The following is a 27,694-nucleotide window of genomic DNA, read 5'->3' as shown; positions in this document are numbered from 1 at the left end:
CATTCTGGGTATCTAGTACTCCCTCCGTCCGAAAAAGCTTGTCCCTCAAATGAATGTATCTAGCATGCTAGATACATCCATTTGAAAGACAAGCTTGGGACAAGCTTTTTCGGATGGAGGGAGTAATTGTTAATGAAGTATATTAAAAACGATAAAGAGGTATAACCAATTCATCTATGTGGTATATGAGGAGCGGTATGTACTCCCAGGAGTATATACCTAAATTCGTCTATGCATCATATTTTTTGCATACTCCTTTTTACGTACAAATGTGTACATATTTCACAAATATAGTAAAGACTATGGGCTCAGTTGTAAATTTTTCATGTACCTCGCTTTGGAGTATTTTAGATTGTACATTTAACAGACTAAAAATGATAAAGTAGTATATATACTACCACATAGAAGCAGCCAGATAGATTTGATATATGATTTTATTGTTATTTTCCTCATCTATTGTTCCTCATCATTCTCCTCTGGTTGTTTGGAACTCGACCTCGAGTTATCTTCATAGGGCGCTTCTTCTGGGTGGTAGAGAGTCAAGCCCGCAACATTGAAAGTGTTAGATATACCCATGTCGCTTGGAAGATCTATCACATAAGCATTATCATTTATCTTCCTCGTAATAGAGAAGGGCCCATACTTTCGCTGCCTAAGCTTCCCTTTAACACCTAAAGGCAGCCTCTCTTTTTGGAGGTAGACCATCGCCTCCCCAACTTGGAATGATTTTGGTCTCTTTTTACAGTCAGCAAGTTGTTTATATTTCTGATTTTGTGCTTCCAAAACACCATGAATCTCTTCAAATAACTCAGTGTAATTATCAACAAAGGACAATGCTGATTTTGAGTTTTCCCTGATGGTAGCTTCACCAGGTCCACCACATGTGTTGGAACTTTAGTGCAGACAATGAAAAAAGGACTCCTTCCTGTGGATCTATGCTTTATTGTAGGACAGCTCTGCAAGAGATAAAGCCAAATCCCATTGCCCCTTCTTTCTCCACAAATGCAACTGATCAGATTACCCAAAAATTTGTTCACCACTTAAGTTTGTCCATCTGTTTGTGGATGGGCAGTGCTGGAAATTTTTAATTAGTGTTGAATTGCTTCCACGAAGTGAGCGAAAATGCAGCAAGAAACTTGCTACCACGTTCTGAGGCGATGGACCTTGGAACTCCATGAAGTCTGACCACTTCTCGAAAGAATAGGTTTGCCACATGATGAGCATCCATTGTCCTGTGACATCGGATGAAATGAGCCATCTTAGAGGATCTGTCTACGACCACAAACACAATATCACTCCCTCGTCTTGTTCTTGGCAAGCCCAAGATAAAGTCCATAGCGATATCCTCCCAGCAACAGGAATAGGCTAAGGCATGTGTAACCCTGTGTTCTGAACTTTGCCTTCGCAGGTTTGACATATGGGGCACCGCTGAATAAACTTTCCAGCATCTCTCTTTAGTTGTGGCCAAAAGTAACAAGCCTCCATGTTAGCGATAGTCTTGTCGCGTCCAACATGGCCACTAAGATATCACTTGAATGGAGCTCTCTAACCAGTTTGTCACGTAGAGAACTTCTTGGCATGCACAAATGATCATTTTTGAAGAGATAGCCATCTTGCGCCAAATAGTCATCACCTAACGGCTTGTGTGCTTCACCCAAACATGGCCAAAGTCTTCGTCATCCTCAAACAACTCCTTTATTTGATCCATGCCTAGAAGTTCAGACTCGAAAGAAATCAAGAGGCATGCACGCAGACTCAAAGCATCTGCCACTCCATTAGTTGTTCCAGATTTATGCACGATGAGATAATTAAACCTCTCCAGATATATTGCCCATCTTGCTAGCATGCGATCAACATGCTTTTGATTTCTAAAATGCTTCAAGGATTGATGGTCACTGTAAACAATGAACTCTTTAGGCAGCAAACAGAGTTCCCAAATTTTCAAAGCTCTGAAAACGGCATACAATTCTTGCTGATAAGTACTACTCCCTCCGTTCCAAAATAGATGACTCAACTTTATACTAACTTTAGTACAAAGTTGGGTCATCTATTTTGGAACGGAGGGAGTACATTTCTTCAAGTTGAGTAGAGCTCATTTTCCTTTAGTACTTCTAGCACCTTCCGAATGTGATCAAAGTGTTCATCCTCATCCTTGCTATAGATCAAGATGTCAAATAAACCACAACAAAGTGGGATAAGAAGGGCCAAAGGACTTGGTTCATCAATTGCATAAAGGTACTTGGTGCATTTGAGAGTCCAAATGTCATGACTGGCCATTCAAACAACCCTTCTTTGTCTTGAAGGCTGTTTTGCATTCATCCCTGGGTTTGATACGAATTTGGTGATATCCGCTTCTTAAATCTAGCTTTGTGAACACTCTTTCTCCACTAAGCTGATTCAACATATCATCTAGACGGGGAATTGGGAATCTATACCTTACGGTGATGCTGTTAATGGCTCTGCTGTCCATACACATGCGCCAATATCCATCTTTTTTGGGCGTGAGCAGGGCTGGTACAACACATGGGCTAATACTTTCTCGAATGTGCCCCTTTTGCAGCAATTCCTCCACTTTCTCGTTCAATATTACCATGCTCTTTTGGGCTCATTCGATAGTGTGGAATATTATTAAGACTTGCTCCCAGAATTAAGTCAATTCTATGTTGAATTCCTCTCACTGGTGGCAGGCCTTGCGGCTCTCCAAGTATGTTATGAAATTCTGCTAATAAGTCACGTACTTTTTCTGGAATTTCAACAACCGGGTGCTCTTCTCCTTTTACAATAAGTGCAACACACACATCTGCCTCCTTCAAGTCTTCCATAAACTCATTAGAGATGTGGGAGATAGTTAACATACATTCCCCCTCTTCCTTAGAGATATTACCATCAGTTTTGTTTGGTAGAATAATGATCTTTCTCTTGTTCCAAATGAAAGACTAAGAATTTTCCTTGCCCTTGTGTGTAGTATCCACATCAAATTGCCAAGGTCTTCCTAGAAGGACATGACTGGCATCCATATCAACTACATCAGACAACACATTTGAGCGATAATGCTTGACCAAAGAAAGTGGCAGGTTGCATTGTTTGGTGATCCTCATATTCACCCAATAGTGCAGGGGTTTGGATTCACGAGTCTCAAGCTTTAAATGGTTCACCAACTTCTGGGAGATAAGATTCTCGCAGCTACAACTATCAATCACTAATTTGCATACCTTGCCATTCACCGTGCATTTGCTCTCAAATATTTTCTTCCGTTGTGTGTCATCAGGTTGTGATGTGGAACATAGGAGACGCTGAATCACACATACCACCTCTCCACCTTCTTCTTGACAGACGTCCTGTCCATCTATATCCTCAGATTCGTATTCTTCCTCATTTCCTTCACCATCATGGATAGTTGTGTTAACAAATTTCCTCAATGGCGGACGTCTGTAACTTAACTTTTCACTTTTCAATGCAAAGAAATCAAAGCTTTTGCGTTTTCTTGAAAAAATTTCCTCAATGGGCAACCGCTGGATATGTGTCCCTCTTCACCGCATTTATATCATTTTGGGCCTTCATTCGCCTTAACCTTGCCTCTAGTTTGCTTCGGGATGGGCTGTTCTGCCTTTGGTGGAGCAGTCTTTTCTTCCACTCTATTAGTGTGACTCCTAGATGAGCCTTCAACATGAGGACATGTAGTCTTAGTTGTCTTTCTTGTCCTCACAAACCTCTCGGCCTTTAAGGCTAGAGCATGTGCTTGATCAATGGACCAGATTTGTTGCACCATCAATCGGTCTTGAATAGCATCATTGAGACCATCGATGTACCTTGCAACTTGTAATCTGCAATTTCGGTAAGGTTGCACCTCACTTGTAACCTTAGAAACTCCTCCGTGTAATCTGAAACAGTTCTATTCCCTTAAATACAGTTTTGAAATTGGATAAATAGGATCTGATCATAATCAGCAAGCAAAATTCTCCCTTTCAAAAGACTCTTCATTTGCCGGCAAGCTCTCACACGAGGTTCTCCTCTCAGCCTATGCTCTTCTTGAACGCGGTGCCACGATGCACTGGCTCCTCCTTTCAGCTTGTACGCGACCAAAGGAACTCTACGATCTTCCGGAACCTCCATGACCTCGAAGAAAGTCTCCACTTCATATAACCAATCAAGGCACCCTTCAGTATCAATATTTCCATTAAAAGTTGGGATCTCAGCTTTCAGCTTGTATGTATCCCTTGCATATGTAGGGTTGGGTACTCTCCGATATGCATAGAGATCAGGTTCTTCAAGGGCATCATCATATTCTTCACCTTCAGAAGTTTCAACATAAATGGCCTTCTTGAAGTACGCTGAATTGCACATTGTTGTGGTGATCTTGCTCCAACAGGCCTCACTCCGCTCGCTCGTCAGAAGTTGGCCTTTCTCTTTATACTTGAATTTGGAGCATAACATAACACTATATATCACACATGACTTGGGGTACAAGGATGAACACATAGCCGAATACAGACTCCTAGGCCAATAGCAATACTCCTTAACACTCCCCTCAAATGCAAAGCGGATGGAATAGCATTGCATTTGATGAAGTGTAACACTAGAAGAAAATAATAATCCAAAATCCACGGCTTGAGAGTATCGTTGTAGCATGGAGAGTCTTCAAAACCTGTCGAGTCAAGCCAATAGGAATACTAATACACACTACCCTTAAATGCAAAGCATATGCAATTGCATTGCATTTGAAGAAGTGTAACACTAGAAGAAAATAATAATCCAAAATCCGCGTCTTGAGAGTGTCGTTGTAGCATGGAGAGTCTTTAAAACCTGTCAAGTCAAGCCAATAGGAATAACGAGAAGATGGCGCATCAGAGGAAGACACCACATCAGTAGAAGATACAAGATAAGTATCAAAGAGAAGATGTGTTGTCAAAAGAAGATGGCACATCAAAGGAATGAAGCATTGCGCATAAAATCATAGCCCAAGAAAACCGGCGGTGAAAGAAGCTCGGCGGCAAGAGAATGGGCGCAGATTTTCAATGCAAAAAGAGGCCAAGGCGATGGCGATGAGGATGGTCTCCACCATTGGTAACACGAGGGACTGAAACATATCCCGACGATGACGACATTGTGCCTATTTCTTTTTACAGCCAACGGATCTGGATAGGGGGAGCCTTTTGGCGGCTAAAGGACCACAGACTGCAGATTTAGCGAACGGTGGAGAAAGGCCCAGTGCCAGCTAGCAGGTCCAGTGGTCAGAGGAAACAGTGGCGAGCAGGTGCAGCAGGGAGCGGGAGCGGCGCACTGGGCAGTCTCCTGGTGAACAGCAGCGGCAACCGGGAGCTTGAAGTTGACATCAGCAGCCGTCTTGGGGAGAGGAGGGAACGTCAATCTGGGGACTACAAGCTCCTCGTCACGAGCGCTAGTACAGGAAAAGGAAGTAGCAGCCCAGTCCAAGGAGGAGATGGGTGATCCAAATCGGGATGGCTACCTGGCGTGACCAGTGTGCGAGAAGATGAGATGCGCACGAACCAACAGGGGAGACTGAGATCAATTCAGGGATAAAGCACGAGTTGCACGGTGCCCCCCCCCCCCCCCCTCCCTCCGTCCCAAAATAAGTGTCTTAACTTTGTATTAACTTTAGTACAAAGTTGTACTAAGATTGAGACAGTTATTTGGGACGGAGGGACTATTACACAAGACTTGGGGTACAGGGAAGGACACAGAGCCTAATACGGACTCCTAGACCAATACTAATACTCCTTAACATGTACCACCTCCCTGCTACTTCTCATCGCCTAAGGGAATCTACATATGTGAACCACTTGTGAGCCAGTAACCAAGGCCCCACATGTAAGGCTTGCCTTCTAGTTCTGCCCCATCCTATTTTTCATGTAGTAGCCTTAGCAGGGCAAGGTCTCAACAAGAGGGAAGAAAGGCTCTATGGAATCTCATCTTGTGCAAAGCGGAGCTGGTGAGGAAAGAAAGGAGGACCATGCCAATCTTGGGAGAGAACAGAGGGCTTCATAGGAGTTAGAAGTGCTATGATCTGTGCAGCGGTGTTCCAGAGGTGGTGCAAAGTGCAATATTACTCCCTCTACCATGGTGTTTTGTGTTTATTGTTGCAAAAAGTGGTGATGTGTGCCACACGTGGCAATCTACTTGGTGCAAAGTGGGAGTTACGCTTCCCTGAATAATGCTATCTCTTGGTAAAGCTTGATGATCATAGTTTCAATTATTGCAGTCACTTGAAAGTGTCGAGGAAGCTTTGGTTAAGTTAGAAAATTTGCTTCAAGAATTGCATCTTTCCAGTTCCAACTCTGGTAAGGAGGATCTAAAGGCTGCATGTTCTGATCTAGAAATGATCAGAAGACTGAAGAAGGAAGCAGAATTTCTTGAGGCTTCCTTTCGAGCAAAAGCAGAATATCTGGAGGTGAGCTTAGTATTTTTACTATTTTTCTTCTACTGCAATTATCTGCAGTAGACATGTACTTTCCTATTTGAAAATAGTCAGTCTTGCATACAAGTAACGTGATCACAGTGATTTCTTGAGGTATTTCACTGCATAAGGGTTGAGGAGCATTCCACCAACTATGGTGGCTATGAAGGACTCATTGTTCCTTGCACTTTTTGAAGAGAACACTAGATCTCATTTCTTTTGGTTTTCCAATAGAAGTAGTTTAGGCTCCTGAGCTCCTTTCTGACTGGTTCTGGGGATGATTTATTTGTTTGAAAACGTTTGTCCATCCTTCCACATGCTGCAATTGTACATGGTTTATATCATGAACATGAAGTTATTTAGTTGATTCCAGTAATACTACCATGACTCTAAAGTTTTTGATGGTTGACTACCATTCCAGTAAGGCACGCAAACATGAACCCCAATTGTATAGTCAATAATATCATAGGGTGAGACAATAACGATTTTACACAACCATGATACATGTGCTAAAGTTTTTGATGGTTGGCTAGGCTGATACTATTAGCAGAGTGTTACCTCCTGCTGGCGAGGGAGAACACGGAAAGACGGGCAGCATGGTTAATGAGGTTTTAACACCACAAAAACCAGTAAATAGGTGATATTCTCTTGTAACTAATTCCATTATGGTTGTGATAGGTGATTTGACGGTGAAAATAAATGATTTCCGGTTTTTGTTATTTTTATTATGTTAGGATGGAGAACAATCGTCGTCCGTTTTGGGACATTTTTGGTACGACTTCAGGAAGGAAAATTGTGCCAGCACAAGAAGCTGTGGATCAGGATGTATGAATTTGTGCATTATATCTTCTCTACATCATTTCTCTGCATTCGGGGCAGCGTGATTCTCCTCTATGGTTTGTGGGGTCGCTGGGTGGGTCATTGAGCTGCCGCAATTGGGGGGGGGGGGGGGGGACACAGCTTTGCTGGTACTGGGACAGCATGCAGTCACCACGCAGCCCCACACACGTTCACACCTCTGACTACATTCCCCGCACCATATCAGTGCCCATGTTTAATTATTCGTAGGAAAGCGCCCACATTTTGGCTACCAATCAGTCTCCAACTCATGTTGACCGCCCACACACGTAAAAGAAGAGAAAAAATAGGCAACACACATACACAGGCCTTACCCATCAATGACATTACGTGGGGCTGGCACAACTAAAATCAGCAGCAAACTATGCTCCTATAGCTGGACGCGGCGGAGCGCGCCATTTCTTCTAGTCATCATCACCTATTATGCAAATGAGTTTTTGTAAGAAGTACATATTACTGGAAAATAATATCTATCTTCAACAATTTTATCTCAAAAGATGTTTTCTTGCACCATGTAAACTTTCTTATAGGATTTCCCTGTTTTTTTCATTTGTGGAAGGCTTCTGCTACCAAGGTGGATCAAATAGACATGGAGTCAAATGACATCCGCCGCTTCGAACAGTTGAGACGTGAGTTGATTGAGTTAGAAAGGAGAGTGCAGAAGAGTACAGATGGTGCTAGAAAAGAGGAGGTATGCTTGTTTAAGATATATTTTTAGATAGCAAACGAGAATGCAGTTGGTATTTGAGCCAACACTTGAACCTGAGACTCTGCAACCTCCATGGAAACGACATGACGATCAATCAGTCATGTTCTATTTGCAGTTCTGTTACATACCATGACCATACCATAATGGCTGGCTTTGTTATTGTAGAAGTTTCTTCAGCTTTGACGAGTTATTCATCCAGCCATGTCCTATTTTCAGTTCCAGGAAACGGAGGTTCCAGATGAAACAATGAGCCCTTCTGAGTCAGCAACCCCTCTGTCAGGGCCTTCTGGTTCAGTAATCAAGAAAGAAAATGTTATTACAAAATCGGTAGAGAAAGTTAAGGAGAGTACAACGGTATGACAATTTGAATTTTATTCATCCTGCATAAGAAAATCCTGTAACATAGTTACTTCCACAAACATTCAAAACAACTTGTGCATTTGGCCATTTCTTACCAGATTTTGTGTTGTTTTCTGACACTAACGGTGCTTGATGGCATCACAGGGTGTTAATATTTTCTATGGTGATAAATTTTGACAACACACAACAGTATTAATTGAGTGATATGATTGCGAATTATTTTGGTAGGGAATCTAATAGTCTAAGTAGCTGTTGCCTCTTTTCATTCCTTGCATTAAACTAATAATAGTATTAAAGGGTTAAAGTCTATTTCATCTTCTTTGTGCTGCACAGATTGTGTTGCAAGGGACACAGCTCTTAGCAATTGACACAGGAGCTGCTATGGGTTTACTGAAAAGATCTCTTATTGGGGAGGAACTAACTCAGAAGGAGAAGCAGGCTCTTCAGAGAACCCTGACAGATTTGGCATCTGTTGTTCCAATAGGAATACTCATGCTTCTACCAGTGAGTATTTCTTTCGGATTTGTACCTTCTGAACATGTTACATGGGGGCAGACATATAAGCATCGTGGTTGCCACCCGGCGCCTCCACAGTCTAGTTCAGAGGTAACACCAATACAAGATGGAACCGCTCTTGGTAACCCTCCAGATTAGGGGAACGCATCATCAGGAAGAATTCCTATTGATGGGGGGATTGCTACTGCAAGCAGAGTCCTTAGGTGGAATTACTATTGATAGGAAAGCTACAGGTTAGTCCGTATAGAATAGACCATAGTTTCGTTCGTATTAGACATGGAGTCAGAGCTCAGAGTCGGTTTGTAAGGCAGATCCTCTCTATATATGAGGTAGCCACACACAACATCTGCACCTAGCGCCTCCAGCCCTAGCTGCATCTTCCCTTCCACGGCTCCCAAGTGCTCCCGTATTGGTCCTAATCTAATCCTCTACAGATTGCGTTCCCACAAATCAAGTTGTGACATTTTGGTTTCAGAGCCAGCCGTTCCTTCTTCCATGGGGACCAACGACAGTGACGATGCTTGGAAACAAGAGCTCATGCAGCTCATGAAGTTGATGGCTGCGACGAACCAACGTCTTGTCGACACCATTGCTCGTTTGGACAGCCATGATGGCCTGCTTGACTCCCTCGCCAAGCATCTGGACTGCCATGGTACTCGTCTGGCACGTATTGAAGACGCCAGCCAATCGGCACGGATGCCGACAAGGAAGACGCGGAGAGTGCAGCCGCTGGAGACAAGCTGGTGGGCCCCGGCGATCTGCCCACCTCGTACGATTGAGGAGAGCAAGGCCACCAGCATTTTGGCGTCTTCAAGATGTCGTTCGCATCCTTTGGCAGAACGGAGGATGCCTTAAGAGCATCTACAACCGGGCTCTTCAAACGCGCCCGCGGACGGCCTGGTCTGTGATCGGTCACAAAATCGTTCCTGACCGGCACACCTCATATCCAACCCATATCTAGGATGGATATGGGGAGGCCCGGGCGCGTCCGTTACGTCGGATCTGGCGGATCTGACAGACAGGACCCACCACAAATTTCACCAAATCCGCCCCCCCCCCCGACCTTGCTGGATCAACCCTTTTCCTCTCCTCTCTTCTCCCTCGTCCGCGCCGGCCCTAGCCCTGCCGCCGTCCTGACCCCTCGGCGCCGCCCCAGACATTGTTACCGCCTCGGACGCCGCCCCAGTGGTACGTCTGGCTATTCTCGGACTGTACCATGCCCTCCATGTGTTCGGCAAATTGTCCGACCAGTCTTTTTTGTTCTTCTGTAGGCAAAATGATAGGCAAAATGATAGATTCGGAGGGTTAACAAGGAACTTGATGAATTAATGTAAAAGGAGTTCTTCGATTCGTCGGAGTCGGACGGAGATGCCGAGATGATGATGATCATGAGCATCCAAGAGGAAATGGACAGGGAGGTGGGGTGCATTCTGAACTTCAAGGGTATGATCAAAGGGAGAAGAGTTTTCAACCAGGGTAGGGTCGATGGAGGACGGCTGCTCTATAAGGACTACTTTAAGCCCGGCCCAATAGTCCCTGATAATTTTTTTGTCGACGCTTTCGTTTGCGCAAACCCTTGTTCTTGCGCGTGGTGGAGGGAGTGGAGGCACATGATTCGTACTTCAGGCTCAACAAGGATTGTTGCAGACAACTCTCGTTCTCTCCTAAGCAGAAATGCACGGTTGCTCTGAGGATACTTGCATTAGGTTCCGCCATCTATGCCGTTGGTGAACTGGTCCGGATGGGAGAGAGCACATGCCTGAAGACCACTGTGAGATTTACCCGAATAATGGTGAAGGTGTTTGGAGTAGAGTATCTGATAAAACCAAATGTGCAAGACACAGCAAGGTTGATGGCTATTGGAGCGGTTTTCCAGGTATGTTCGGTTCAGTTGATTGCATGCATTGACTTTGGAAGAACTGCCTCAAAAGGTTTACGCGAGATGTACCAAGGTCAGATAAAAGAAACCACCATCATACTCGACGCAGTGGCATCAAGGGACTTGCGGATTTGGCATGCCTGGTTCTCACAATGACATCAATGTGCTCCAGCGATCTCCCCTGTTCAGGAGACTTTGTAATGGGAAAGCGCCACCGTGCAACTACACAGTCAATGGGCACGACTACAACATGGGGTACTACCTTGCCGATGGTATCTATCCTCAGTAGTGCGGCGTTTGTGAAGACCATATTCGATCCCCATGGCAACAAATAAAGTCACTTTGCAACAATGGAAGAAGCAACTAAGAAGGATGTGGATGTTGAAGTGTATATGTGGATTGCCTAGCCCTTTCCACCAGTTCGGACTTTTGGTTGCGTTGACTAGTGCATGAAGCGTAACGTGGTATTAGGGTCTAAGGTCTTGAGTTCAAGTCCTGGCTTTTGCAATTTATTAAAAAAAATGTTGTTGCCCCCCTCTTTGTCCATGTATAGGCCTCTTGAGCCATACCTATGAGTCTATTCACATGTTGACTTCCTGTGTCACGTTAGAGGGGGTGTTGGAAGTGTATATTGGATTGCCTAGCCCTTCCCATCAGTTCAGACTTTTGGTTGCGTTTGCTAGTGCATGAAGCTTAACAGTGGAGAGGCATTCAGAGTGCTCCAAGTTTGTTGGGGTATTGTTCGTGGAGCTGCAATGATGTGGGAATCAGAGACTTTGTGGCAGCTGATGACATGTTGTGTAATTTTGCATAATATATGATTGTCGAGGAGGAGAGGGTGAAGGGGCAGCCTGAATCCATGATTTCAGGAAGTCTCGAGAACAAGTCCACATCCCGAAGCAAGATGCAGATCAGAGTCTGAATTTTCTGCATATGTATCAGAATCTTTGAGATCAACAGGTGCACGTGTAGCTACTCAATGATCTTGTGGAGCATATGTTGACCCACAATGAAAACCAAGGAGGAAACCCAAAAAGTTTAATGTTTGAATATGCACTTCAAATAAATTTTATGTTTGAACTATGTATTTTCCCTATGAACAAATGTTATTTATGTGTGATATTCATGTGTATGATCGACGTGCATGAATTTGCATGAATTTGAGGGTTTTGATATGAGGAGTGTGGCTGTCCGACAGGACATATGATGAATTTGAGGGTTTTGATATGAGGAGTGTGGTTGTCCGACAGGACATATGAGGGGCCGTCCGGCGCTGTTCGGGGTCACGCCTGGGCTCGTCGGTGGACGTTTAGGGGGCGGGATTTGCAAAGTCCGGCTGTAGATGCTCTAACTTGGCTAAATTTGTGCAAGCAATTTTTGGAGCCTAGGACACACACCCCAACGATAAGGTCTGGATGGCATCCTATCACATGTCTGGCAAGGCCCGCAAGTGGTACATGCACCTTCTACGTGCTGAGGACAGTCGCCCAGGTTGGGATCGTTTTTCTGCTCTTGCAAGCAAGCGTTTTGGGCCATCCACTTGGCGCAACCTCATTGGGGATTTGATCGAGTTGCGAGGGGTGCAGGTACCTGGAGGACTACATCAACAATTTTTTCAACCTCTCGGCATGCACGACCAACCTATCCCTCCAGCATGAAATGCAAATATTCATTGCAGGGTTGCAAGATCCGATCAGGATGCATGTTGAGCTCCGGGAGCTCTTTGATCTAGAAGAAGCTACGAGTGTAACTCGTGCTTTTCAGCGTTTGGAGTCCCTGGACACAGGTCCTCGATCTTCCAGCAAGTGGTCCTCTAGCAAGTGACTGGGTTAGTCGTTCCATAACTTACGCGGGTAGCTCATCTACCATAGCAGGAGCAAGAACTACATCATCTGCTGGCGTCACAGGATCAACACGAGCATTCAAATGCTTGACACCACCTGAGATGGAGGAGCGCCGATGATAGGGCCTCTGCTACAATTGCGACGAAAATAGGGCACCGTTATAAGAAGCTATTCATGCGTCACATCATACGTGAGTCCGATGATGACGAGGAGACAACTAACAACACCCAACAGGAGGAACCGCCACAAATTTTGCTGCCCTTACGGGTATCTGGAGCTCCAGTACCATGCAACTTCGGGTCGACATCGGTGGTGTCTTCCTTCTTGCTCTTGTTGACTCCGGTTCGACTCATATCTTTCTCACCGAGGAGCTAATCGGCAAAGTGGGTGCGGTACTTAACCTCCGTGCTGGGATCCGGGTTGCAGTTGCCAATGGCGAACATGTGATCAGCAGCGGTGTTTACTGTAACACTAGCAGTGTCTGTTGGTTTTGAGGCTGTGATCTAGTCGCTCTCTCTCTGAATCTTTTCTCTCTGAATGACACAACACACGCACACGAGGTGGAAGGGAACAGAGAGCAGGAACGCAGCCACAGAGAAAGAGCTTTTGCGACGCGTAAAAACTTGCGTCATTTTCTGTCTTTCCTTTTATTCAGTCGCTAACAGAAAACTGAAAGCTCGCCACGATCCAACAATTGCGCGTGCCATCGCACGAGCCTGAATCGTGCCGAGTCATAAGCTACCAGCTAAGCCTGTCAACTAGGAACCAAAAAAACTAACCACCGCAACGTGAACTCAGCATGTTTCTGGTGAGAGACGATCAGCATGCAAACATCCATCATGCATATGACCGTCCTTATGTGAATCAAGGAAATAAAGCAAAAAATCAAGTGCAGATACACTGAGGTTAATATCAACAATCACCTCCTTAACCTTGCAGTATCTGCTCAAGTGTGCGCATCCCAATTCTGTCTCTGAGCTCCAGAAACTTCAGCTTTCCAAGTGGCTTCGTCAACACATCAGCTAGCTGATCAACTGTGCGCACATATTCAACTGCTATGGTTCCATTCTCGACGCATTCACGAACATAATGGTACTTAATATCAATATGTTTGCTCCTTTCGTGGTGCACGGGGTTTTTGCTTAATGCAATAGCCGACTGGTTGTCCACCTTCAGTGTCACCTGATCCGCCTCATCTCCTGTCAGACTTGCAAGCAATCTGCTCAGCCACACTGCCCGACAGGCGCCCGAAGCAGCAGCAACATACTCTGCTTCACAAGAAGATATCACAACTACTTTCTGCTTCTGTGATGTCCAACTCACAGGGCTCGAGTTGAGGTAGAATAATACTCCAGAGGTGCTCTTTCGATCGTCCACATCACCACCATGATCACTATCACTGTATCCACACAGCTGCATGGTCATTCCCTCTTCTCTTCCATAGAAACAACCAAGGTTCAAAGTACCTTTTATGTACCGCAGGATGTGCTTAACAGCAGCCAAATGATCTGCAGCAGGCTTCTCCATATACCTGCTAACTATGCCCACTGCATAAGTTATATCAGGACGAGTATGTGTCAGGTACCTCAGGCTCCCAATAATACTGCGATACATTGTTGGCTCAACTGGTTTGCAGGTGCTGGACTTGCTCAAGTGCAGGCGGGCTTCCATGGGGGTTTGAGCAGAGTAACAGTCGATCATCCCACTTTTCTCTAAGATCTTGCCCGCATAACTGGATTGATTCAGAAAAATTCCATTTGGCAGTTGCTTCACTTCTATGCCAAGATAATAACTCAGGAGCCCCAAGTCACTCATACTGAACATGTTCTTCATTTGCTCCTTAAATTTTTCTATTTCAGTTGAGCTTGGTCCTGTGATTATAAGATCATCCACATATACTCCAACAGCAAGTTTTTCTCTTCTGTACATTGCAAGCTCAAGTGGATATTTCTCAAATCCCAAATCAATCAAAGTTCTGTCCAGTTTCTCATTCCATGCTCTAGGCGCTTGCTTTAAGCCATAGAGGGCTTTGTGCAGCTTCAGAACCTTTTGCTCTTGCCCTTTGATCTCAAATCCAGGGGGTTGAGCGACGTACACCTCCTCTTTCAGTTCACCATTCAGAAACGCGGTCTTAACATCCATATGATGTATTTCCCATTTCTGTTGTGCTGCAACTGCGATGAGAAGCCGGATTGACTCGAGTCGTGCAACAGGGGCGAACACCTCCTCATAATCTACACCGTGACGCTGAACATAGCCCTTTGCAACCAGTCTTGCTTTATGTTTGATGACCTTGCCATCGGGATCTTTCTTTAGTTTGTAAATCCATTTCAAACCAATTGCTTTCTGTCCCTTTGGCAAGTCAGTGAGTTCCCAGGTTTCATTGCTCTCGATTGACCTGAGTTCTGAGTCCATGGCTTCTCTCCATGCCTCTTCCTTTCTTGCCTCTAACACAGATTCAGGTTCTTCTATACCAAGAAGGCATGTGTCCGGCACAGCTGCAAATGGTGCTTCTTCGATGACTTCTTCCATGAGGCGATACCTGCGTGGTCCCTCGGTGCTCGTCGGTGTCGAGGCACCGGTCGGACGTGACACAAACCGAGGTCCAGTAGGTGCTTCATTTCTAGCTGGGGTAACAAAATCCTCTGGTCTGAACCCTGCTGCTATTTCTTCATCTGCCAGCTTGTTCTCCTTCAGACTTGTTCTTGTCGGATGGTGAACAGTATGCTTTGGCTGGGCTACATGACAAGCATCATCAAGGTGTACATTATACTGTACTGAGAAAGTCTCCGAGATCCCCTCAGCATCGTCGGTGGTCCATTCCCAGCATCTGTCCTCCTCGAACACAACATCTCGAGACACACACAGCTTCTTCATGTGTGGGTCGAACAGTCTGTATGCTTTACTATTTGGTTCATACCCAATCAACACCATTTCAGTACTCCGGTCGGCCAACTTTGGGAGGTGCCGTCCAACTTTCTTCACATGCCCTATACACCCAAATGTACGAAGGTGCTCGACATTAGGCTTTCGTTTGTACAGGGCCTCATAAGGTGTCATCCCGTGCATGTTTTTTGTTGGTGCACGATTCAGTAGATAGACTGCTGTAGCTATTGCCTCACCCCAAAATTGTCCAGGCATTCCCTTGGCTTTCAGAAGGCTTCGAGCCATTCCAGCAACAGTCTGATTTCTTCTCTCAACAACGCCGTTCTGTTGTGGAGAGTATGGCGCCGTCAAGTAGTGCTTGATCCCAAGGCCTTCACAGAATTGAGCAAAATTCTTTGACATGAATTCCCCTCCACGATCTGTCCTGAGTGCCATCACCTTCAGATTAAGTTCAACCTCTACTGCTGCTCTTATCTTCTTAACTGCCTCAAGTGCTTCATCTTTGCTTCTGATCAGCACAACCCACATGTACCTTGTGTGGTCATCAACTAGCAGCAGAAAATAATTCTTCCCGGCAAAGGTTGGAGGGGAGATAGGAGCACAAAGGTCCCCGTGCAGCAATTGAAGTGCTCGATCTGCTCGGTATGAGGCTTCAGCAGGGAATGGAGCTCTTCTTTGTTTGCCAACCAAGCAGCTCTCACGCAAACGATCAATCTGATCAATCATTGGTAAGCCACGCACCATGGCCTCCTTTGCTAGCAGTCTCAAAGCATGAAAACTTATATGCCCATAGCGTGCATGCCACAACCAGGGAACCTCTGAAGTCTTGGACAATAGACAAACTGGGTCAGACTGCTCAATATTCAGTATGTAGAGCCTGTTTGGTGTTCTTCTAACTTTTGCAAGGACCTTTCTCTCTTTATCCAGCACAGTCATCAAACCTTCATCGACGGAGTACTTGCAACCAAATTCATCCAGCTGCCCTAGACTGATTATATTACTTTTCAGCTTCGGGATGAAATAAACTTCAATTAACAGCCGGTGCTCGCCGTTGTGTGCAACAAAGAGAACTGAGCCGCATCCCTCAATGCCCACAACTGATCCATCTCCGAATCGAACTGAACCGGTGATCTTTCGGTCCAGCTCGGCGAACTTGTCCAGACAGCCTGTCATGTGGTTGCTTGCTCCAGTGTCAAGATACCAAGACTTGTCTGATGACCCTGTCAGTTTCGGCATAACTTTTTCTTCGTGCAACATGACCTTGTCTCTTGTGATTTCGGTGTTCTCAACAAGTTCACACACCTTGGTCATGAGCAAGGCTGGATCTTCATCAGTTTGCTTCTGCGCCAGGTTTGCACGCTCCCGCTTCGGCTCCGGACAGTCCGAGGCAAAGTGTCCATTCACATCACAGTTAAAGCATTTTGCTTTTGAGATGTCAAACTTACGATACTTTTTCTGTTTGCCCTTTCCATTGTTCTGACCGCGATCACCACGGCCTTTGTCCTGCCCGCCGCCTTGGCGACCGCTCTGGCTGCCTCCTTTCTTTGCACCAGAGCTGGAGGCCCCGTTGTTGTCGACGAACTTCTTCCCCTTCATAAGGGTTTCCAGCGCGCGGGTCACGAGCATCAACTGCTCGCTGTTGTCGCCACGGCGCTGGCGGCGCCCCCGCTGGTTCTCCTCGAACGCCGTGAGGCGTCCGACGGCCTCCTGCACCGTCATCGTGGTGACGTCGCCCCACTGCTCGATGGTGTTGACGATGTCGGCGAAGCGATCCGGCACAGCACTGAACAACTGCTCCACCACGGCCTCCTCCCCAAGGGTGACGCCGAGGGAGCGGATCTCACTCACCAACGTGGTGAGTTTCCTGGCAAACTCCGGGATAGTTTCCCCGTCCGCCATGTCGAGGCGATCGAACTGCCTCTTCAGTTGCCGCGCGCGCGCCTTCTTCACGCGATCCTCCCCGACGCGCGCAGATCGGATCATCTCCCACACCTCTTGCGCGGTGTTGCAGTCTGCAACCTGCAGCATAACATGATCTGGGACGGACTGAGAGAGCGCCGCAAAGGCCCCCTCATCCGCCGCTTGGTCGTAATCGCCGGAGCCGTCAATCGCCGACCAGACGCGGAGCGCCTTCATCAACACTTTCATCTTGATGGCCCACAGAGAGTAGTTCGTGTCCGTCAGCATCGGATACTGTATCGGCACGTTTGTGGCTCTCGACGATGCAGCCAGCACCACGGCAGTTTCTTCGCCTGCGCTGGGCTTCCTTGCCGCCGGTGGCGTGTACTTTCTGCCGCCGGCGCTGCTGCTCTTCCCGTCGACTTTCTTGGGAGACGTATCCCCCATCGCCGCCGCCAAAAACCACCTCCGATCACCGCCGCCAAACGCCCAAGGTCCTAACCCTAAAGCTCTGAATACCAATTGTTGGTTTTGAGGCTGTGATCTAGTCGCTCTCTCTCTGAATCTTTTCTCTCTGAATGATACAACACACGCACACGAGGTGGAAGGGAACAGAGAGCAGGAACGCAGCCACAGAGAAAGAGCTTTTGCGACGCGTAAAAACTTGCGTCATTTTCTGTCTTTCCTTTTATTCAGTCGCTAACAGAAAACTGAAAGCTCGCCACGATCCAACAGTTGTGCGTGCCATCCCACGAGCCTGAATCGTGCCGAGTCATAAGCTACCAGCTAAGCCTATCAACTAGGAACCAAAAAAACTAACCACCGGAACGTGAACTCAGCACGTTTCTGGTGAGAGACGATCAGCATGCAAACATCCATCATGCATATGACCGTCCTTATGTGAATCAAGGAAATAAAGCAAAAAATCAAGTGCAGATACACTGAGGTTAATATCAACAGTGTCATTGGCATGGAGCCATTTTTCATCAACTTATTTGCAATACCACTCGGTGGGCTCGATGTTGTCCTCGGTGTGCAGTGGCTGGGCATATTGGGTCCCGTCCTTTGGGATTTCAAACGTCTCCGGATGTCCTTCTGGTGTGGCCGACCATCAAGTTGCATGGAATGGGGAGGTCATACTGACAAACCCAATTCGCCTTGCAACAACTTCTGGGCCAGTCCCTGGACCTCCCAACGGAGCTTCTTCTCGAGTTTGACTCCCTCTTAGACGATCCCACAGGTCTTCCTCCTGAGCGCAGTCACGACCACCGCATCCACTTGCACACTGACACAACAGCCATGCTGGTGCGGCCTTATCAATATCCAGCCTTACAGAAGGATGGGTTAGAACGACAATGCTCTGCGCTCCTAGCTCAATAGCTCATCCGCCTAAGCAATTCTGCGTTATCAGCACCAGTCATCCTTGTCAAAAAGCATGATGGATCATGGCGCATGTGTGGACTATCGAAAGGAACAATTAAGGACAAGTATCCTATTCCTGTAGTGGAAGAACTTCTGGACAAACTCAAGGGAGCGCATTACTTCCGGACTGACTACTTGGTCTCGACGGCGATGACGCGCAGTTTCGTCTTCCTCCTGAGGGTGTCGTCGTGGAGCCCAGGTTTCCTCCAGCACACCGAGTTGTCATTGGCAGACTTATTCGGATCCTGACTTGAGGTCTCCTCGACTCTGGCGTGGGTGGTTGCACCCACGGTCCTCGCTATTCGCTTGCAGGTTCGGGCTCCACGATCCGGAGCAGGAGGGCAGGGGGCCCTCTCCGACAACAGCTTGGTGAGTGTGGTGGACTGAGGTCCGGTGATTTCCCCTGGTGGCTAGTCATCTTCTTCGTCGGTAGTCTAGGGTGCTTTGTGGTAGGGTGTGGATTCTCCTGTATTTCTTTCTTTCTTTCTTTCGATCTGCTTTGTAAGAGGTTCTCCTCATCACCATGAGTTTGGCTGTGTTGCTTTATATGTAAAGCTGCGCGAAAGCCATTTTCCATATATCTGAGCGATGCCTTCAACAAGGTAACAACGTAAAAACATAGCCATTGCGAGGTATAACTAACTCATGTCAGACCTAGGGTGCTCGAGTAGCACTACCATCGACGTCACTTATGTGTTGTTGCCATCACTTTTCCACGATCCCAGCAGCTACATGCGATGTGCGACCGCGGCTGCCCACTGAAGCTGTTGGAGAGGGGCCCCTGCCCTCTCGTATATGACCCATATATGACTCCCCACTGAAGTCAACCACTGAATCTGGAGAGAGGACCCTCAGGAAGACCTTTCGGTGGCCACCGCAAACCATGGTAGTGTGGTTCCTTCGCCAGCCAAGGTCTTTCGAGCCAAGCTGTACAGAGGTGTGTGGCAAGTGCTTATTCAGCGGGAAGGCCTTCCAGCTTCAGATGCTTCATGGGAAGATGTTGAAGCTTTCAAGCGTCTTTATATTGCGTTCCAGCTTGAGGACGAGCTGTTCGTCGACGGAAGGAGAGATGTTATGTAGGGGCAGACATATACGGGTCATGGTCATGGTTGCCACTCGGTGCCTCCGCAGTCTAGTTCAGAGATAACACCAATACAAGATGGAGCCTCTCCTGGTAATCCTCCAGATTAGGGGAACACATCATCAGGAGGAATTCCTATTAGAGTCCTTAGGTAGACTTATTACTATTGATAGGAAAGCAATAGGTTAGTCCGTATGAAACTATGAATAGACCATAGGTTTGTTCAATAGTCAGAGACTCAGAGTCGGTTTGTAAGGCAGACCCTCTATATATTATATATAAAATAAAAATGAGGTAGCCACCGTGAGATTTAATGAAGCAGAGAATTAGAAGACACCCCTTCTTTCTCTGCCCCTCGGCTCCTCACACATAACATCTGCACCTAGGGCCTCCAGCCCTAGCTGCATCTTCCCTTCAATGGCTCCCAAGTGCTCCCATATTGATCCTAATCTAATCCTCCCCTACTGATTGCGTTCCCACAAATCAAGGTGTAGGAGAACAAGTCTCCAGAGGTCCATACTGTTTCTTTCTTCCAGTTTTGTGCCATAATCCTGTAATCTCTTTGCTTCATCCATTGTTATCCATACTGACTAGACAATCCAATCTCGTTTAACACCAAGTTGTGATGGTCAAGGATTTTGTTTTGTGTGCCTAAGAGTTTGAATCATATTTCTTAGCTTGTGAATTTCGTCTTTAGTGCAGTTGTGTCCATGTCAGAGCATTATAAACAGGTGCCTTTGTTTCCAGGTTACTGCTGTTGGGCATGCTGCTATTTTGGCTTTCATCCAGAGATATGTGCCTTCCATGGTTTGTAACTCTGTACAAACCCTTGTTACTCCCTTCGTTGCAACATGTAAATGTAAGTGTATATTTGTGTATTGTAGATCCCATCCACATATGGCCCCGAGAGGTTAGATCTCCTCAGGCAGCTTGAGGAAGTGAAGGAAATGAAATTGCCTGAAGGCAGCAGTGAAGATATTTCTGACGCAATAGGTTTGAGAGGTGACCAAGTGAAATAAGCTGACCATGTACAGACGGACACAAGTATATTTCTGATTGTCTTTTCTGTAAAGAGTAAGTAACAATTTGACTTGTGCACGCTTGTTGCATTTCTTCATTTCCTTGTTTTTAGTAACTGCCTGCATTCTGGCTTCCTTAGAACTAAAACTGCTCCACTTAGTTAACCACACTATCTGCTTACAAATGTTTGTCCTTTGCCTGCGATGAATTTCTCTAAGTATGACTACTAATTGTAGGTTCACAACACAACACAGCCTCTCGTAATGCGCATTAACAGAAGTTGTACATGTATTTACTCCCTATGATCCATATTAATTGACACTGGGTTAGGTCAAAGTTAGTACAACTTTGTACTAAACCAGCTTCAATGATTAATATGGATTGGAGGGAGGATTTATTTTTGCAAACAGTGCATGTGAAAAAATGATAACTTTTACTTTCTTCTGAAAAATACATTCAAAACATCATAATTTTTCTGAGTTACACTTATACATACATGTTAAAGTCTGCAACATACATAATATCAGTCTGTAAACTAATACTCCCTCCGTTCCAAAATAGATGACCCAACTTTGTACTAACTTTGGTACAAAGTTGAGTCATCTATTTTGAAACGGAGGGAGTATAAGAGTGTTTGGATCACTACTAAAGTAGTACAACTCATGCTTGTGTCCGTCTGTACGGAGGGAGTACAAAGCATGCTTCAACTAAGAGGGACCAGAGTATATGATTTTTACAAAGAGATACAACTCATATAGGTCCTCTTCTTCCGAGACTTCAAATTCAAAAAGGCTCTTTGTTTCACTTAAAGATGTTGTTCCTTTGTAGCGCTTTTGCCTATACAGATGATGCTCTGAACCATTTTCTCAACATTTGTGTAGTGTTTTTGAACAAGAGGTGGGAGGGTTCGTTTCCTTATACTCTACTCCTAGAAGACCTCTCAGTGCATGCTGATGGGAGTACAGCTACACATGTTACAACCATACGATGCATGGGCATACGTTGAGGGGCTATTCTTCCTAAAGTTATATGCCTTCGTAGATCTTTGTCCATACTTAACAGTTACAACTTACAAGAGTATTTGGTGCCCACTCAGCATTTATGATCAACGTCCAAGTTCCTTTTGCATAATGGCTTTGTAGAGTAGGCATTTTGACAAGTGGATCGAATACCTAGCTAGATATTTGTGCATCACATGTTGTCATGTAAGCCCATGTATTTATATTTGAGATAATTAGCTGTTCATACATGAACTTGCCTAGGACCTGCAATTTCGTACATGTCGCAAAATCGCTTTAGTTTTTTCAGACACAATAGACGTAGGCGCTCATACATACACACATACACTCACTTCTATAAACACATGCATGCACACTTTACCCCTATGAGCTCCTTTGAGAGACTGAGCTGGCACATCATCTTAGATTGATGAAAATACTATAGGAGCCTATGTAGTCGACGGGAACATCTACTCACACAGAATAAACATCGTCGGAAAGCCTAAACTAAAATGCGAGCAGCAGTGCAAAGTCTAGGATTTGAACCCTAGTGGGTTGGTTTCACCACAAGTAACCTAACCATGTGAGTTAGACTTAGTTCGCCAAAAGTGCATTAGTTGATCAATTAACTTTGCAGTGGGTGTGATTTCATATAAAAGCAGCACAAAGTTTGTGGAGGAGCAACTCCACCTTGCTGCTACAATGTGTACAACACAAGTGTTGAAGGAACATCTTTAACGTGCTGCGCTAGATATCGCTCTAGAGGCGAATGTAGGTTGATAGGGCAGCAAGAGTTCAATCCAGAACTCCTAGGGCACAAGATCTACTCCAAGATCTTAGATAAGAACAACAAGTTCTATTATAGGTAGGGGTACATAGTCTGCCTCTACTGCCTCCAAAGTAGAGGCGAGGACCTCTATTTATAGGGCTTTGGGAAGCCTTCACATACTTCTACTTATAGCTGGAATACTCTAAAAAACATTATGTAAGTTTCACCATTCTACTCATAGCTACTCGCAACTAGAAGACTCTAGAAAACAGTAGTTAGGATAGAAAAGAAAAGAAAAGAAATACTACACTAGAGTGGAAGCATCTAGAAGTAGCCAAACAGATCTGGCATGTGTTTTCTTTCTTCTCATTTAGTGTTCCTCATCATTCTCCCCTGGTTGTTTGGAACTCGCCCTCGAGTTATCTTCATAGAGCGCTTCTTCTGAATGGTAGAGAGTCAAGTCCGCAACATTGAAAGTGTTGGAGATACCCATGTCACTTGGAAGATCTATCATATAAGCATTATCATTTATCTTTCTCATGATAGAGAAGGGCCCATACCTTCGCTGCCTAAGTTTTCCTTTAACACCTAAAGGCAGCCTCTCTTTTCGGAGGTAGACCATCATCTTATCACCGACTTGGAATGATTTTGGCCTCTTTTTGCAATCAGCAAGTTGTTTATATTTCTGATTTTGTGCTTCCAACGCGCCGCGAATCTCTTCAAATAACTCGGTGTAATTATCAGCAAAGGACAATGCTGATTTTGAGTTTCCCCTTGATGGCAGCTTCACCAGGTCCACCACATGTGTTGGAACTTTAGTGTAGACAATGGAAAAAGGGCTCCTTCCTGTGGATCTATGCTTGGAGTTATTGTAGGAGAACTATGCAAGAGATAAAGCCAAATCCCATTGCCCCTTTCTTTCTCCAGAAATGCAACGGATCAGATTACCCAAAAACTTGTTCACCACTTCCGTTTGTCCATCTGTTTGTGGATGAGCAGTGCTAGAAAATTTCAATTCAGTGTTGAATTGCTTCCACAAAGTGAGCCAAAATGCAGCAAGAAACTTGCTATCACGGTCTGAGACAATGGACCTTGGAACTCCATGAAGTCTGACCACCTCTCGAAAGAATAGGTTTGCCACATGATGAGCATCCGTTGTCTTGCGGCATGGGATGAAATGAGCCATCTTAGAGAATCTATCCATGACCACAAATACAGCATCACTTCCTCGTCTTGTTCTTGGCAAGCGCAAGACGAAGTCCATAGAAATGTCCTCCCATGGAGCAACAGGAACAGGCAAAGGCATGTATAACCCTGTGTTCTGGACTTGGCCCTTGCAGGTCTGACATACGGGGCACCGTTGAACGAACTTTCTAGCATCTCTCTTTAGTTATGGCCAAAAGTAGCGAGCTTCCAGGTTAGCGATAGTCTTGTCCCGTCCAACATGGCCACTAAGATCACTTGAATGGAGCTCTCTAACCAGCTTGTCATGTAGATAACTTCTTGGAATGCACAAACGATCATTTTTGAAGAGATATCCATCTTGCATCAAATAGTCATCACCTAATGGTTGGCCCCTTGCGTGCTTTACCCAAACATGGCCAAAGTCTTCGTCACCCTCATACAACTCCTTTATTTGACCCATGCCCGGAAGTTCAGCTTCAAAAGAAGTCAAGAGGCATGCACGACGACTCAAAGCATCGGCCACTATGTTAGTTATTCCAGATTTATGCACGATGAGATAGTTAAATCTCTCAAGATATGCTGCCCATCTTGCTAGCATGCGGTCAACATGCTTTTGATTTCTAAAATGCTTCAAGGATTGATGGTCGCTATAAACAATGAACTCTTTAGGCAGCAAATAGACTTCCCAAGTTTTCAAGGCTCTGAAAACGGCGTATAATTCTTGCTGATGGGTACTCCATTTCTGTCTAGCTTCACTTAACTTCTCACTAAAGAAAGCAATGGGCTTCCTTTCTTGAGATAGGACAGCTCCAATGCCTACTCCACTTGCATCACACTCCAACTCAAAAGTCTTGTTGAAATCAGGTAGTACCAAGACAGGAGATTGTGATAGCTTTTGTTTAATCTCATTAAAGCTAGCTTCAGCTGCTTCTGCCCATTGGAACCTTCCTTTCTTCAAACACTCGGTAATTGGTGCCATGATAGTGCTGAAATTCTTAACAAATCGCCTATAGAAAGTTGCAAGGCCATGAAAGCTTCTTACCTCAGAAATGGTCTTAGGAGTTGGTCATTCTCGGATTGCTTCAACCTTAGAATCATCAACACGAATGCTGTCACATGTTATGACGAATCCTAGGAAAAGAAGTTGTGTTTGCAGGAAAACACATTTCTTCAAGTTGACGTAGAGCTCATTTTCCCTTAGTACTTCTAGCACCTTCCGAATGTGATCAAAGTGTTCATCCTCATCCTTGCTATAGATCAAGATGTCACCGAAATAGACCACAACAAAGTGGGATAAGAAGGGTCTAAGGACTTGATTCATTAAGTGCATAAAGGTACTTGGTGCATTTGAGAGTCCAAATGGCATGACTAGCCATTCAAACAACCCTTCCTTTGTCTTGAAGGCGGTCTTCCATTCATCCCCGGGTCTTATACGGATTTGATGATATCCACTTCTTAAATCTAGCTTTGTGAACACTCTTGCTCCACTAAGCTGATCCAACATATCATCCAGACGGAATAGGGAATCTATACCTTACGGTGATCTTGTTAACGGCTCTACTGTCCGTACACATGCGCCAAGATCCATCTTTCTTTGGCGCGAGTAGGGCTGGTACAACACATGGGCTAATACTTTCTCGAATGTGCCCCTTTTGCAACAATTCCTCCACTTTCTCCTTCAATATACCATGCTCCTTTGGGCTCATTCGATAGTGTGGAAGATTAGGAAGACTTGCTCCCGGAATTAAGTCAATTCTATGTTGAATTCCTCTCATCGGTGGCAAGCCATGTGGCTCCCCAAGTATGTTCTGAAATTCTGCCAATAAACCACGTACCTTTGCTGGAATTTCAACAGTCAGGTGCTCTTCTCCCTTTACAACAAGTGCAGCACACAAATCTGCCTCCTTCAAGTCTTCCATAAACTCATGAGAGGTATGGGAGATAGTTAACATAGTTTTCCCCTCCTCCTTAGAGGTATTACCTTCGGGTTTGTTTGGTAAGATAATGATCCTTCTCTTGTTCCAAATGAAAGAGTAAGAATTTTCCTTGCCCTTGTGTGTAGTATCCACATCAAATTGCCAAGGCCTTCCAAGAAGAACATGGCTGGCATCCATGTCAACCACATCACACAACACATTTGAGCGATAATGCTTACCCAAAGAAAGTGGCAGGTTGCATTGTTTGGTGATCCTCATATTCACTCCTTTCTTGATCCATCCAATAGTGTAGGGATTTGGATGATCATGGGTTTCAAGCTTTAAATGGTCCACCAACTTCTGGGAGATAAGATTCTCGCAGCTGCAACTATCAATCACTAGTTTGCATACCTTGCCATTCACCGTGCATTTGCTCTCAAAAATTTTCTTCCGTTGTGTGTCATCGAGTTGTAGTGTGGAACATAGGACACGCTAGATCACACATACCACCTCTTCACCTTCTTCTTGACAAACCTCTTGTCCGTCTACATCTTCAGATTCGTATTCTTCCTCATTGCTTTCACCATCATGGATAGTCGTGTTAACAAATTTCCTTAGTGGGCAGCCGCTGGATATGTGTCCCTCTTTACCACATTTATAGCACTTTGGGCCTTCATTTGCCTTACCCTTGCCTCTAGTTTGCTTCGGGATGGGCTGTTTTGTCTTTGGTGGAGTGGTCTTTCTTTCACTCTATTAGGTTGGCTCCTAGATGAGCCTTCGGTATGAGGATATGGAGGATATGGAGCCTTAGTTGTCTTTCTCATCCTCACAAACCTCTCGGCCTTTAAGGCTAGAGCTTGTGCTTGATCAACGGACCAGATTTGTTGCATCATCAATCGATCTTGAATAGCATCATTGAGACCATTGATGTACCTTGCAACTTGTTGCTCTTCAGTTTCAGCAAGGTTACACCTCACTTGTAGCCTTAGAAACTCCTCCGTGTAATCTGAAACAGTCCTATTTCCTTGAGCACAATTTTGAAATTGGATAAATAGGATCTGGTCATAATCAGCGGGCAAAAATCTCCCTTCCAAGAGGCCTTTCATTTGTCGCCAAGTTCTAACACGAGGTTCTCCTCTGAGCCTGCGCTCCTCTTGAACGCGATGCCACCATGCACCGGCTCCTCCTTTCAGTTTGTATGCGACCAAAGGAACTCTATGATCTTCCGGAACCTCCATGACCTCAAAGAAAGTCTCCACTTCATATAACCAATCCAGGCACCCTTCAATGTCAACATTTCCATTAAAACTTGGGATCTCAGCTTTCACCTTGTATGTATCTCTTGCATATGTAGGGTTGGGTGCTCTCCGATATGCGTAGAGATTTGGCTCTTCAAGGGCATCATCATATTCTTCACCTTCAGAAGCCTCAACATAAATTGGCCTTCTTGAAGCACGTTGAACAACATGTTGTCGTGGCGGTCTTGCTCCAAGATTACCTCTCCTTCTTCCTTGATGAACATCTTCCTCTTCTTTAGATGAATCTCCTTCATTGGTAGCAGGGGGGACACCCTTTCTTATCATCTCAACCAGCTGGTCAAATCTCCTATTAAGATCTTCACGCAGCTCTTTGATTTGTTGTTCAGCAGCATCCATCCTCTTCTCCAATTGCTCCATTGCTTGCTGCAACTTACTCTCGAAGAGGACATCAAGAACTAGTATGGGTCAACGAGGCTCTGATACCACCTGAAGCAGCACAAAGTTTGTGGAGGAGCAACTCCACCTTGCTGCTACAATGTGTACAACACAAGTGTTGAAGGAACAACTTCAACGTGCTGCGCTAGATATCGCTCTAGAGGCGAATGTAGGTTGATAGGGCAGCAAGAGTTCAATCCAGAACTCCTAGGGCACAAGATCTACTTCAAGATCTTAGATAAG

General features: G+C 45.3%; 1 protein-coding gene across 16 annotated transcripts in view; it reads left to right on the top strand.

Annotated features, from left to right (window-relative positions):
* Positions 1–22,138, top strand: part of LOC109778470 (uncharacterized) — a 42,649-nt gene extending 20,511 nt beyond the window's left edge. For 3 of the 16 annotated variants that reach the window (XM_020337037.4, XM_020337035.4, XM_045231881.2), the window contains 9 exons: positions 6,221–6,409; positions 6,949–7,052; positions 7,150–7,240; positions 7,833–7,964; positions 8,199–8,336; positions 8,676–8,948; positions 20,617–20,676; positions 20,754–20,943; positions 21,771–22,138. In XM_020337037.4, the coding sequence (XP_020192626.1) occupies positions 6,221–6,409; positions 6,949–7,052; positions 7,150–7,240; positions 7,833–7,964; positions 8,199–8,336; positions 8,676–8,948; positions 20,617–20,676; positions 20,754–20,888 (1,122 nt within the window). In that variant the 3' untranslated portion in view covers positions 20,889–20,943; positions 21,771–22,138. Of the gene's footprint in view, positions 1–6,220; positions 6,410–6,948; positions 7,053–7,149; positions 7,241–7,832; positions 7,965–8,198; positions 8,567–8,675; positions 8,949–20,616; positions 20,677–20,753; positions 20,944–21,770 lie in introns of all 16 variants that reach the window. The other 13 variants (XM_073503239.1, XM_020337036.4, XM_073503242.1 and 10 more) reach the window with 9 other exon arrangements.
* The last annotated feature ends 5,556 nt before the right edge of the window (positions 22,139–27,694 follow it).

This window comes from Aegilops tauschii, chromosome 7, assembly GCF_002575655.3.
Source record: "Aegilops tauschii subsp. strangulata cultivar AL8/78 chromosome 7, Aet v6.0, whole genome shotgun sequence".
Taxonomy (NCBI): Eukaryota; Viridiplantae; Streptophyta; class Magnoliopsida; order Poales; family Poaceae; genus Aegilops; species Aegilops tauschii.
Note: the sequence above shows the minus strand (reverse complement) of the source record. Positions and strands in the feature narration are given on the sequence as shown.